This window comes from Ovis canadensis, chromosome 15 (assembly GCF_042477335.2).
Source record: "Ovis canadensis isolate MfBH-ARS-UI-01 breed Bighorn chromosome 15, ARS-UI_OviCan_v2, whole genome shotgun sequence".
NCBI classification, from domain to species: Eukaryota; Metazoa; Chordata; class Mammalia; order Artiodactyla; family Bovidae; genus Ovis; species Ovis canadensis.
In genome coordinates this window covers 48,602,586-48,615,464 of record NC_091259.1, presented here as the reverse complement: position 1 = coordinate 48,615,464, position 12,879 = coordinate 48,602,586, and the positions used below count along the sequence as shown (strand labels likewise).

The 12,879-nt window shown below is 49.5% G+C and overlaps 1 protein-coding gene across 1 annotated transcript in view; it reads right to left on the bottom strand.

Annotated features, from left to right (window-relative positions):
* DKK3 (dickkopf WNT signaling pathway inhibitor 3) overlaps positions 1-11,408 on the bottom strand; it is a 51,380-nt gene extending 39,972 nt beyond the window's left edge. The window contains exons 1-4 of the mRNA XM_069554379.1: positions 11,230-11,408; positions 10,414-10,638; positions 3,390-3,527; positions 530-613 (exon numbers count right to left, since the gene is read on the bottom strand). Coding sequence (XP_069410480.1) covers positions 530-613; positions 3,390-3,527; positions 10,414-10,626 — 435 coding nt within the window. The 5' untranslated portion in view covers positions 10,627-10,638; positions 11,230-11,408. The remainder of the gene's footprint in view (positions 1-529; positions 614-3,389; positions 3,528-10,413; positions 10,639-11,229) is intronic.
* Between the last annotated feature and the right edge of the window lie 1,471 nt (positions 11,409-12,879).

Sequence of the window (12,879 nt, the reverse complement as noted above, 5' to 3'; positions counted from 1 at the left end):
CTGAGAGCAGCCGTGCAAATGATGTCGTGCCATTTCTGAGGCAAAGTGCATGGAAGCAGAGCCTATTACTGGTCTGCATCTGTCTGGCTAGAAATGTAGGAATTGGGTAATCTAGGCAGATACACGGAGAAGGCAATGGCACCCCACTCCAGTACTCTTGCCTGGAAAATCCCACGGACGGAGGAGCCTGGTGGGCTGTAGTCCATGGGGTCGCCAAGAGTCGGACACGACTGAGCGACTTCACTTTCAATTTTCACTTTCATGCCTTGGAGGAGGAAATGGCAACCCACTCCAGTGTTCTTGCCTGGAGAATCCCAGGGACGGTGGAGCCTGGTGGGCTGCTGTCTATGGGGTCGCACAGAGTCAGACACGACTGAAGCGACTTAGCAGCAGCAGGTAGGTACAAGGCAGGAGAGGCGCACAGAGCTCCCTCCTTTCTGCCCATGGTCTGAAGTCCGGGTCACCTCTGGCAGGCTCAGCAAGGGAATGTGTGCATCGGGATACAAGTGCAAGGAAGACGACAACTCACGTGGCTCCTTTTGCCTTCTTCCTCTCCCATCGACGTAATGACTGTCTCTGAAAAGACCATCTGTCCAGTCCGGTTGTTTGTGATCTACAGGAGAACAGGGACAGTGAGTGTGAAATAGAAGGGATTCTGGACAAATCCCACAAGTTGTTGGTTTTTTGTTTTGTTGTTTTCTATTTTCTGAAGCAGGAGCATCTGTCAAAGTAGACAGAATGCCCACTCCTCCCTGTGTTTCTGAGCTCCACCAGCAGCATCAGATAGTGATGAAGAGACAGAGCAGAGTCTGCAGCACGGGGCTGCCAAGGGGAGGACCGAGGAAGTCTGTGTAAAGCACGCAGCACACAGCCTGTCACCTCGCAAACACTTAACACTAGCTATTTTTATCATTCTTGGGGCTTATTCATCTGAAGCTCCAAGTCAACTTTCTTTTCAACAACTACAGGCCTGGGTAGTGAAGGAAGCAGGTTTTAGCTAGAGCAGCCACTCCTTGATTCTGGGGAACTGTTTTGTTTCCTCAAGAAAGTGCTTAATTATGTGGCAGCCTTGATGGGAGGGGAATTTGGGGGAGAATGGATACATGTGTGTGTATTGCTGAGTCCCTCTACTGTCCACCTGAAACGATCACAACATTGTTAACTGGCTATACTCTAGTACAAATAAAAAGTTAAAAAAAAAAAAAAAAGCAAGTGCTTAAGTACTTAAGTAGGCTGAGAGGAGGCCTGGCCCCGTATTCCTTTAGCTACTGTCTGCCTGGCTTCTGTAACCAGGAGTGGGCACCTCAAAGCTGGGAGCCTGATTGAAACTCAGGCCACTCTCACCCCATCCAAGGCCATGTCTAACCCTCATGTTGGTGATAAAAGAACAGAGAGAACCTCAGGAGCTAGGGGATCGATATTCTTTGATCCCTGGCTCAGACACGAATGACCGTCTAGTATGTAACCTGGAACAAATCATTTCTGTTCTCTGATTCACAGTTGTCTCATTTCTAGGCCATCTTTAAAGTTCCTGCCAGCTCTAATATCACAGGCATCTGCAGCCAAAACAAAGTGGAAACTCTTAGCCTAACGTGCAACAGTGGATCAAATTCCAGTTCTAATTCCCATTCTGGAGCATAAGGATCATGTCTTCACCAACATACTTTAAAGTTTTTGATGTAAGTAATTCCTCTCTCCAGCAAAGAAATAATGTCTTCTTCCTTTTATACCAGATTTTCACAAGATTAATCAATGCTATATATTTTTTAAATTATACAGTCCTGTATGCAAAGATCCAGGGACTTTTCTGAGGTTTTATTACACTAAGGTGCATTTTTGTATCCCTAGGAAGAGAAATATGTACAATGTTTTCCAAACATGTTTCACCACTGAGCTCTTCTTTTATAAAGCATCATGCAGGACAGGAGCTCCATGGAACCCACCCAAGAACTACTATACCATGCGGATGCCATAACTTCACCGTAACAACAGTAGTAATATTAACAGTAAGAACAATCTGCTGCTGTATAGTGCTTAACAGTTTACAACAACTCTCACACACTCTAAGTCATTTGGCCCCCACGACACCATAAGGTATTCTAGATGCCGATCTTCCTATTTTCATTAACATGGTTAGTGAGGGTCAGAGTTGAAAACCATACTCGTTACTGGCAGGACACACACTTGGTTATTCTGATATTCACAAGGAGCAAATTGAAGAAGCAGCCAAACCTATTGGCTAATTATTGTCAGAAAGGATGACTGAATATTGGTTTTGACAGGAATAAAATATGCACTTTTGGAGACAAAGACCGGAACTCTCCAGTCTTCAGATGAGCAATGCTAAAGGATTCTGTTTGGCAGGTGGCTCATTCATTTATGTGGGGGGTGTGCTCTGGAGCTGGGCTGTGAGTATACAGCGGGACTAGAGCCACACAAAGGCTACTTTATAGTCTAGGCAACGGCCCTGAGAATTGACCCTTTAATCCACTGTGGCACAGAAATGCTATTGTGTCAGCTCAGTCATTACCTGGACACTTGAACAAAAGCAAGGCTCTTTTGCGAGAATCTTCATGGCCTTGTGCACAGGCCTTGAGATGAGATCAGAGGTCAATTTTACAGCCTCCAACAATGATCCAAACATCTGCACACCAGACTCTCTTTAAGAGAAAACAGGCCACATGATTTGATCTCCAAAGTCCTACCAAAGTCACCCTGGAGACATCGCATGCTAGAGGCAATGTTTTCTTTCTCAAGTCAGATTGAGAACAAACCTGCTCACTCCTCATGCAAGACTTGGGACCAAGGGATACTTAGACATATAGTAGGTCGGAAAACAGGCCACTATAAAATTTTGAATGGATAGCCAGCAAACAGATGAATGTTTCATCTTGTGTCAATAGAGATTTTCCATTCTGAAGACTTGAGTATATCACATCTGAGCTCCTCCTAAGGAGATGGTGAAGATCTATTCACCGCAACATGAACTCTATTTCAACTCTCTACTGAATCACAGATAAAAACCTGTGAGATAAATGCAATACTGGGAAAGTCTTTCTCTAAACACTTATTTGCTTTCTTTTTTCAAGTAATAAAAATCCCTGAACATTCCTTTGCAATTGGACTGGCAGGAAGACTAGAGTTAAATTTATTGCTTCAATGCAAAAGCAATTTATGTTTTTGACACATATCTTTCCCCTTTAAATAATCTCCCTCACTCCCTCTGGCTTTTAACCTGTATTTTACCATGTTTATGTGTATTTTTGACTTGTGTATCAAATATGTAAACATCTGCACAGCAGACTCTCTTAAAGAGAGCACAGGCCACACCTCAGTCCTCCGATGGGACTGGGCACTGAAGAAAGGAGGAAGCGCTGGCCACGACTTACCTTGTGAATTTCTCGGTGGACGTGGATGGTATTATTTCCCACCTTGGTTTCTGTGTTGGTCTCGTTGTGGTAGCTGGGAGGTAAGTGTGCGAGGGTCACTTCTGATGATGTTTTAGCAGCAGCCTCTTCGGCTTCCATCTAATTAAATCAATGAATTTAATAAGCAATTGTTTTCTTCTGATACATATCAGAGTCCATTAGAAAAAAAACTACTCTTTTCCTCTTCTGCAATAACAATGGTGTTATTGCTGATAAGTACCAATGAGAACTGAGTAGAATAAGATGTTGTTCTAAATGTTTTCATATATTATCATCTTACATCTCACAATCTCCCTATGGGGTGGATGTTAATGTCTCCATTTCACAACTGGGGCAACTGAGGCTTAGGAAGACTAGGTAAGTTCTCAAGATTCCCAGGGAAGAGCAGAGTTGGGATTTGAGAATGCCCCCACTGAGCAATCTTGACCCCTGAGAGATGCTCTTGGCGCTGCTCCCATCTCCCCACGTCCTAATCAGGAGGTCACTCAAATTCAATTCCCTTACATGCCAGCAACCAACTCTGTTTCTCTTTGAGAGCATTCTCTGACTACAGAAGTGTGTTCAGTCTGCACAAGCACCAAGTGTTAGTTAGTGAACACCCCGGGGACACCTCTCAATCAGTGAAGAACGGCCTATGAGGGTAAGTACCCCAGTGTCCTCTCCGCTCAGTGGGATAGTTTCTCTCTCTCCGAGGACCTCAGAGAGATGGAACCCTAGTTGTCCCTAGAAGTCACCTGCTCATCAGCACAGCCTTTGCTGCCTTTTTCCTTTTCCATCTCACTCTATTTCCTCCTAGTGTTTCTGGGATCATATCACAAATAAATTACATGCATGCTAATTCGCTTCAGTTGTGTGTGACTCTTTGCAACCCTACGAACTGCAGTCCGCCAGGCTCTTCTGTTCATGGGGAGTCTCCAAGCAAGAATAGTGGAGTGGGTTGCCACGCCCTCCTTCAGAGGAGCTTCCCGACCCAGGGATCAAGCCTGTGTCTCCTGTGGCTCCTGTACTGCAGGCAGATTACTACCGCTGAGCCACCGGGGAAGCCCTGCAAATAAATTATTTGCTCCCAAATCCTTGTTGCAGGGCTGAGTGGGGGTGGGCACCACCCTAGCCCCTTCCCCATGACTGGTAGGGTCACCAGTTATGAGTCCTTCCCCATCCACCCTCTGAGTACGAGAGACCCCTGTAGAGGTTCAGATGACTCATTTCTTGGTGCACCCTTCTGGCCCTTCTTACACAAGTGTTCTTTAGTGATCTCAGGTTTCTGAGGCCACTATCCTCAAATCATGGGCCTCCATGACATCTATACCAGACGCATCAGCCAAATGGGATCTGTACCCACTTCCAGACCCAGACTTGATGAGTGGGCAGGTGACAACTGGACCAGTCACAGCTGATTGGACTTAAACAGAAGCTGCATCATGGACTAGTTGAGCCAACCAGACACTCTCTCTAGGAATTTAAAATGAGAGACACAAAGAGAAGCTGTCACTGGTGGTTGGCAATTTACCAAGAGTGCAGTCTTGACTCTCGGCTATTTTTATTCCTTTAAATGAATCCTCAAAAAGGATTTTACTGTTTTTAAAAAAATCACTGTTCTCTATTCCCTTATATACTACAAGAGGCCCATCTTTTCCAATCTTTCCCAACCAAGTTTGCTGAGCTGGGTATACATGGGGAAAGAATTCCCATGCCTCAGTGGAGCACAGAGATACTGCACTAGAAGTGTGAAGAACACCTAGTCCACATAAAGGCCCAGAAAACCAAACAAGGACTTGGTCAGCAGCCGCCGTGCACTGTGCTTGACCGTGAGATTGCTCCTCACATACCTGAAACCTGATCACTGCCTCCATGCCTGGGCATCAGCTGTGTCTGAGCCATTGCACCAGTCCCTTCCATATCTCCTTGTGTATTCACAGCAACTCTATGAAGAAGTTATTATTCGCCTCATTTGCAGATGAAGAAAATGAGGTTGACGAAAGTGGAGGAATGTCTAAGGTCATCACATTCTTAGTAGGTGGCAAAACTCAAATTAGAACTCAGCTCGGTCTGACCCCAAATTATGTGTTTTTCCTAGTGTAAGATTCTGCTTGTGCTTTTACTGTGGAGACAGGGCATCCTCACACAAGCTAGTTTGAGGATGATTACGAAAGTCTCTAGGAGTCAGTCAGGTTCAAAGAAGAGAGGAAAAAGGCTTCCAGGTGGAGGTGAGCCATAATTGGGCTGGTCTCAAAGGACAGATATGAGCTGGATAGAGAGGAGCATAAAGGAGGCAAAATGGTGGCAGCCTGGATGAGAATGGAGTGTCATGGGCTAGGGCAAGGGGTCCATGCTGGACCCCAAATGGATAAAATGATGGATGATGAAGTAGAGACAGACTGACAGATGGATCCAGGGTATAGTTCTAAAGCAGATGGTGATAGCCTAGTTCTCAACCAGAAGGGTACCTCAGAGTCATGCCCAATGCTTTAAAAATATCTACATATCTGGAGCTGCCAAATTAAAATTTCTGGAGGGGGCACCCCACAAAACAATGAGTTTTCCAGATGATTCTGAGATATTCCCTCCCCTGTATTCACCCCCAGGTAAGAACCTCTGCACCAAGCAATGGGGAGCTTCAGCAAGTTCTGAAGACTAACTGGGACATAACACAGAACCAAGAGAAGGAAAAGAATAGAGTCAGAGAACTAGCTAGAAGCAGGCTGAGAGTCAGAAGTTATATCTGGGGAGGGTCTTCTATTTGGAGGGGCCTCCAAATAAATCTAGAAGAACTCAGGCTTCTGAGAGCTCGCCACTAGATTTGGCAAGAAGTTGCCCCCAGCAGCATCCGAAGACAACAAAGTAGAAAGTACCCAGATTCTGGAGTCAGGGAACATGAGGTCAAGTCCCAGCTCGGCCACAAAGCAGCCACGTGACCTTCGGCAAGATACCAAATACTGGGGTGGCTAATGTGTAACATCTTACAGAGAGACCCAAACGATCTTTTTGGTCAACCCAATATCTCTAAACCTCAGCTTTCCTGTTTGTAAAATGATGATGATTCTACTTTATTGGACAAATGTAAGAATTAAAGCTCATGAAATCCGAGAACTTGATCCAGTATCTGTCATTCTGCCAAGGCATAATAAAGAAAGCAGTTTTAGAAGAAGCTAGTTTGCCAGGGGATGTCTGGGTAGGGGTGGAAAAGGCAGAAGTAGATAACATATGATCGAAGGGTTTGCTAATAAAATAGAGGAGAAACGGATGAAGTTAAGAGAGGAGACTTAAGACGAAGAAAAAGGCTTTATAAATTTGTTTTAAGGGAGAGATCCTGGTCTGTTTAGTGATAGAAGAGGAACAGCTGGGAATGAAGAGGAGTCTGGGGATGCTAGAGGGACTAAATCCAGAAGGAGAATAGAACATTAGTGCTTTTATAATTCCTATAGGAATCAGACTCCTCCAGTTTGGCTTACATATAATTGACAAGGTACCAAAATTAGAATTTGCTCTGGGCTGAGCAGATAGTCTTTATATAAAGCCATTTCCCCCTCAACCAGTGGTTATTCCAACAGAATGAGCTAAAGCTCTTTCATGGCACCACAAACTAAAAGTACAGCTTACAATGGAAATTTCAGCCACAACTATTACTGCTGCTAGCAAGAGAAATTTAAGCCTGAAGCAACAGGACTTGTTTCATAGAGGAGGAATGTGAATATTATTTAACATGGCACTCACAAATTGTTAACTCTGTGTTTGTTAAAGGAACAGAGTAAGAAAAACTGGAGAGAGAAATTCAGGCTTGGTGTTGGCATTCTTCCTAGGAATAATGAGTTGATAAGAACATTCTATTGTAAAATATGTCAATTACAGACATGGTAATGAAGGGCTGGGGAGTGGCTTTATCCTCAAAATATGTTTATCAGTAATAAACAGCCCAGACTGAACCATTTGAAGATTTGCTTCCTCTCCATAATGATCCTATAACCAGAGTTAACTTTTTTCCCTTAGGAGAAATCAGCAGCTTGAAGTCAGCTGGAATATTTTAAATGTCAGGAAGTTACTTGAAAGCAGATTCATGGTGCAACTATGTAAACAATTAATGCATCTGGCCGCAGGTCCTTTTCTGTTCTTTACTGGGACCGTAAGTAAATAGCAATCATCTTGTGTTTATGAGATTTAAGGGGCTTTCTGGCAATCTCTTTTTTAAAATTAATACTAATAGCCCTAATCCATTGTGATTCTATTATATATCAGACACTGGTGGTTCTTTCGTTATCACTCATACTAGTGCTATTAATATGATGATAATGAGTGTGTTTGTGTGTTGTTGCTTCAGTCGTGTCCAACTCTGCCACCCTATGTGCTGTAGCCCACACCAGGCTCCTCCATCCATGGGACACTCCAGGCGAGAATACCGGAGTGGGTTGCCATACCCTTCTCCAGGGGGTCTTCCTGACCTAGGGATCGAACATGGGTCTCATGTCTCCTCCACTGGCAAGCAGGTTCTTTTCCATTAGTGCCAGTGGGAGCCATTATTTATTGAGAATCAACAATTTCTCATAGTCCTTACAACAGCGACATGAGGGGACAACTTATATTGCACCAATTTTACTTAACCCCATTTTATTTTTTGGCTGCACTACGTGCCTTGTGGGATCTTAGTTCCCCAATCAGGGATTGAACCCAGGGTCACAGCAGTGAAAGCCACTAGACCACCAGAGAAGTCCCTACTTAACCCCATTTTTGACAACCAGATCGCATGCTTTACTTGCATCCTTTCATTTAATTTTCCCCTTCACCCCAGAGGTGGACACTTCTCCACTTTGGAGCCTGGATCCCATCACTCATATGTGGCAGAGCTGGAATGAGATAAGAAAGGTTGGCTCCCACTGAGTCGGGTGGGCGAGGCAGCCAATGTCTCCCTGGGTAGCAGACTGCAGAACTCAGGCAGAGCCACGTCTGGAGCAGGAAGGCTGGGGCCCAAGCAAAGGCAACGTGGCCAACTCCCGTGGAGTGAGCACCAGTACCCTGGACTGTGGGGCCCCGAACGGCTCTGACCAATAAAAAGACTGAACAGACCCCCTTAGCCCCCTCAGCAGAGGCTGGGCCCCGAACGGCTCTGACCAATGAAAACACCGAGCAGGCCCCCTCGGCCACTCACCAGAGGCTGGGCCCCGAATGGCTCTGACCAATGAAAAGACCGAGCAGGCTCCCTCGGCCCCCTCACCAGGAGCTACCAGCAGAGGACCGCACTGTGTGGCCAAGTTCACACTTGAATAAAAACGGGGAGGTGACCTGATGAGTCTCAACGGGAAGCCGTGGGCAGGAGGGAAAGTCCTAGAACCCAGTGAAGGGAAGCAGATGACTTGCTCTGGAACCAAGGATCAAGTGTTCAGTTTAATCAGTGAAGGTGCAGAGTTAAAATTCACTGGGGCCTGTCTGACACCCCTGCCCCTTTCATTGTTTCGTGTCAGGATTCTCTTGCTTTCACAGGAAACAAAGTCTATATTTGGAATCTGGCATGTCCAGTGGATGTTCAGGTACAGCTACCCAGGCAACCACCTTCCAACCCAGTGTCTCCTTCACCAGTGTCCAGGGTCCGCCAGGTCGACTGTTGTGGGAAGGAAGGGGAGCGATCCCCAGACTAAGCAAGTGTGGGAGGAAAAAGCCACCTCGCCTAGTAGACCAGAGCCAGCTTTGGAGGCTTTGCCCAAATGTAGTGTGGAGAAGCAGGGACGTGGAGGCACCTGACCTACCAGCCTAGACATTTGATCTCTCACTGACTCCTTCTCTGGGATGGCTGGCTTCTCTCCAAAGACAGGCTGCAGCCAGAGTCAGGCCCAACAGGGGCCACGCCAACAGGGGCTGGCGGGGCCACGCCCACCCAGCAGAGCCACCTGGCTGGGCGAGCTGGACCATCTGCACCTCCTCTCCAGGCAACCCTGGCAATGCTTGGGTGCTGTTCACAGAGGATGCCATCCACAGCGTTTGGACCTGGGAGGCGACGGAAGCAAGAAACAGGCCAAGTTTTCCCAAGATGTCTGGTATCTGATAACTAACAGCTGCTATATATACACATCTATTATACTCCAGGTGCCACACATATCACAGATTTAATTCTCATGGAAAATTGAGGCAAAGGATGTTAAGGGATTTGGCCAATGCCACCCTATGGTGAATGGCAGAGGAGGGCCCTGAGCCCAGGATTGACTCCAAAGCACCCTTGGAAACAAGGTGAGGGGTGGCCTTTCACTTTGCCCCTGCTCCTCTCACCCAGCATCCACTGACACTGATGGAGATTCCCAGGTTCCTTCTTTGCCCCACATGGCATTTGGGGAAGTCCAGACAGATTACCAGCACAGCAGGGCTTTTTGTCCCCATATGCAGAAGGGGATGACAGAGGATGAGATGGTTGGATGGCATCACACACTCGATGGACAGGAGTTTGAGCAAGCTCCAAGAGTTGGTGACTGGCAGGGGAGCCTGGCGTGTTGCAGTCTATGGGGTCACAAAGAATTGGACATGACTGAGCAACTGAACTGAATGGCACCCTAATTGTCTCTTGGGAAGATGGCACAAGCTCAAAGCCCAACAGACAAGCTAGGACTTGAGATACCTGGAGCCTCCTCTGCAAAATCACAGTGCTCCAATACCAGGGGCCTTGCAAGCATCCGCTTAAAACAGGATGAGGCCGACTGCACACCTGAAGTAAATTGGAAGGTGATGGCCGGCAGCCTGCAAGCAGGTGGTGACCCCAGTCGTCCATGGGTGGGTCCAGTCGGTGTCTCTGGGTGGACAGCCTCAGATCCAGAGCTTTTGGCAGGAACCAGGTGGGATTTGGGATCACCCCCGCACTGCCTCCAGATAAGTCGAAATCTGCTGCCGGCTGTGCCCAGCCCCTTAGCGGACCCGAGGACCCTGGCCAGCGATTGGGGCACTGCTTCGACAGCCCCCACTGTCACCCGCCTCGCGCTTCCCGGAGCGCAGGCCCCTCGGGCGCACCCACCTCCTCCACCGCGCTGCGCAGTTTGTACTGCGTGTCCTCCATCAGTTCCTCAACCTCGCGGAACATCTCGTTGAGAGTGGCCTCCTCCTGAGGGTAGTTGAGAGCCGGGCCGGGCTCGATCGGGGCAGAGGTCACCGTCGGAGTCGGCGCGGGGGCCGTGGGGACCGCCGCCGCCAGCAGCAGGCAGAGCAGGGTGCCCCCGAGCCGCCGCATCTCCGCCGCCGCCTGCGCGTCCCAGAATGCGTTCAGAGGCGCGCCGACCACCCGCTCGCCCGCGCCGCCGCCCCGCCCCGCCCCGCCGCCTCCGGCTCTCACAGCCTGGCCCGCCCCCTGCGCCCCGCTTCCCCGCACCCACCCCCAGAAAGGAGGAAACTGAGTCCCCGGAGGACGCAGCATCCCCAGACCGGGAAGCCCGCCCCACCCCCACTCCAGCCCCGCGCCCGGATCCTCTCCGTACCCCCACCCCCAGACTCGAGCACAAGCCGCGCTCTGCTACGGCCCCCAGGGATAGCTCCCTCCTGCGAGCAACAGAACTCAGGGGCCCCTACGCTTACACCCATCCCTACCCCCGCCCTCCCCGCTCCCCACCCCGCCTGGGTCTCGGGTTTGAGCCCTGTTCCCTTCTCCACCAGGTCAGAGCGCAGCCGTGCTGCGGCGACCCCCCCGCCCCCTATCCGATCCCCCATCTTGAGTGGTCAGAGAACTCAACACCCCCACCCCCGGGGCTGGAACCAAATCCGACGCCCGGTCCTCCTCCACCCACCCCGGAGGGACCGAGCTGAGCCACCCCCTTCCCCGCCGCCGCCCTTCACCTACCCCAGCTGGACCGAGCTGCGCTCTGGTTTGGACCTGCCAGGCCTCGCCGGGGTCTGCCTCGAGGCTGCGGAGCGGGAGCTGCCTGGTGGGCGGACCGCCGGCGCTAGGAGCTCGGCAGGGATGCGGCAGCGCTGGTACCCCGGCGAGCCCGCAGCGCTCGCCCCGCCCGCCCCCGCCCCCGCCCCTAGGGAGGGGCCGCGGCCCAGCCCGCCGCCATTGGCCGGCCCCGGCGCCGGCCACCTCCCACCCCAGGCTGGCCTCCTCTGCCCGCGCGCCTGGCCCTGCAGGAAGCTGACCCCTTCTCTGCATCCCGTTGCCGCCCGGCATCCCAGGGCGGCATTGTCATCTCTGGCCCAGATTCTTGCCACACTTTCCAGGAGGTGTTCTTTCTGTGTCCAACCCTCGCCACCTTGCCTTTTCCAGGCTATTCTGCACCTGGCAGGCTGGCACTCAAGGCCCATCACAAACTACTGGTCATAATCCCTTTGCCATGGTTGACCCCTACTCCACCCGAGAAAACCCACCTGTAGCTCCCGCAATAGGTCCTAGGTCCTGAGAACGCCAGCAAGCTCGTTAAGGGCGGCAGAGTGGTTAAGACCAGACTCTGCAGTCAGGCTCCCTGGTGCCAACCCCAGCTCTGCTCCTTAGGACTTTAAGGATCTGGCCAAGTTATCAGATTTGTCTCTCCCCAGTTAGCCCAAATGTAAAACGGAGTTTGGAGTATGATAATTTAAAAAAAAAAAAGGTTGCTTGCCATCTGGTTCTATAGGAGTGAAGTCACTAGCCCCTGAAGTGGCTGACCTTCAGCATATCCTGAAAGGAGTTCTGGGCAGAGATGGCGGCTGAGGCATTCTGTGCTCTGGGGAAATGGCAGAGCAGGCGTTCAGATAGTTAAGATATTTCCAGGAGGGAGATTTATGAACCTGAACTCTTGCATCATCCCATTCTTAGAAAAGCACTAAAACTACGAAGTAACACACGTGTTCCTCATGACTACCAGCCACGTTTTATTGAGATGTGGCCTTGGTTGCACTTATCCCCTTTGCCAGAATCATGGATATGCTGACTTTCCCCCCTCCACCTTACCTCTTTGGAGCAGTTCCACAGAGCTTTCTGAGAGGCTGTCTCATGGGCTGTCATCCTCAGTAGGTCCCCAAGGAAAACTAAAACTCACAGCTCTCTTGTTTTTCTGAATTCAGTTGACAAGTAGTAAGGGTACCTTGCAGGTAAGGAGGATACCGCACACAGGGAAGTGAGGTATAAAGGTCAGCTATTGTAATGAGAACAGAATTTGGTCTCTTCACAGTAGTCTCCTTAGGGCCCTGAACAGAGAGCACTCACATAATTTTTGAAAAATACCTGTATTTTATTTGTCAAACTGCCTCCTGTTTTTCCCTGTTACCTTTTCTGGACAGCCTTCCCTTCTCCCCTCAGCCAGACTAACTCCATCCCATATTTCAAGACTCAGAGCCTCTTGTTACCTGGCCCAGCTCCATCTCATTTCTCCTCTAGGACCACCACACCCCACCTCCCCTCTGCCATGTCCTTCCCCATGGAAGCCCTGACTTGCCATGATCTATAGGTCTGGTCACTGGCCCAGGAGCTCCTAGGAGGCAGGGACCAATTTGCCCACCTTTGTGTCACCGGGGC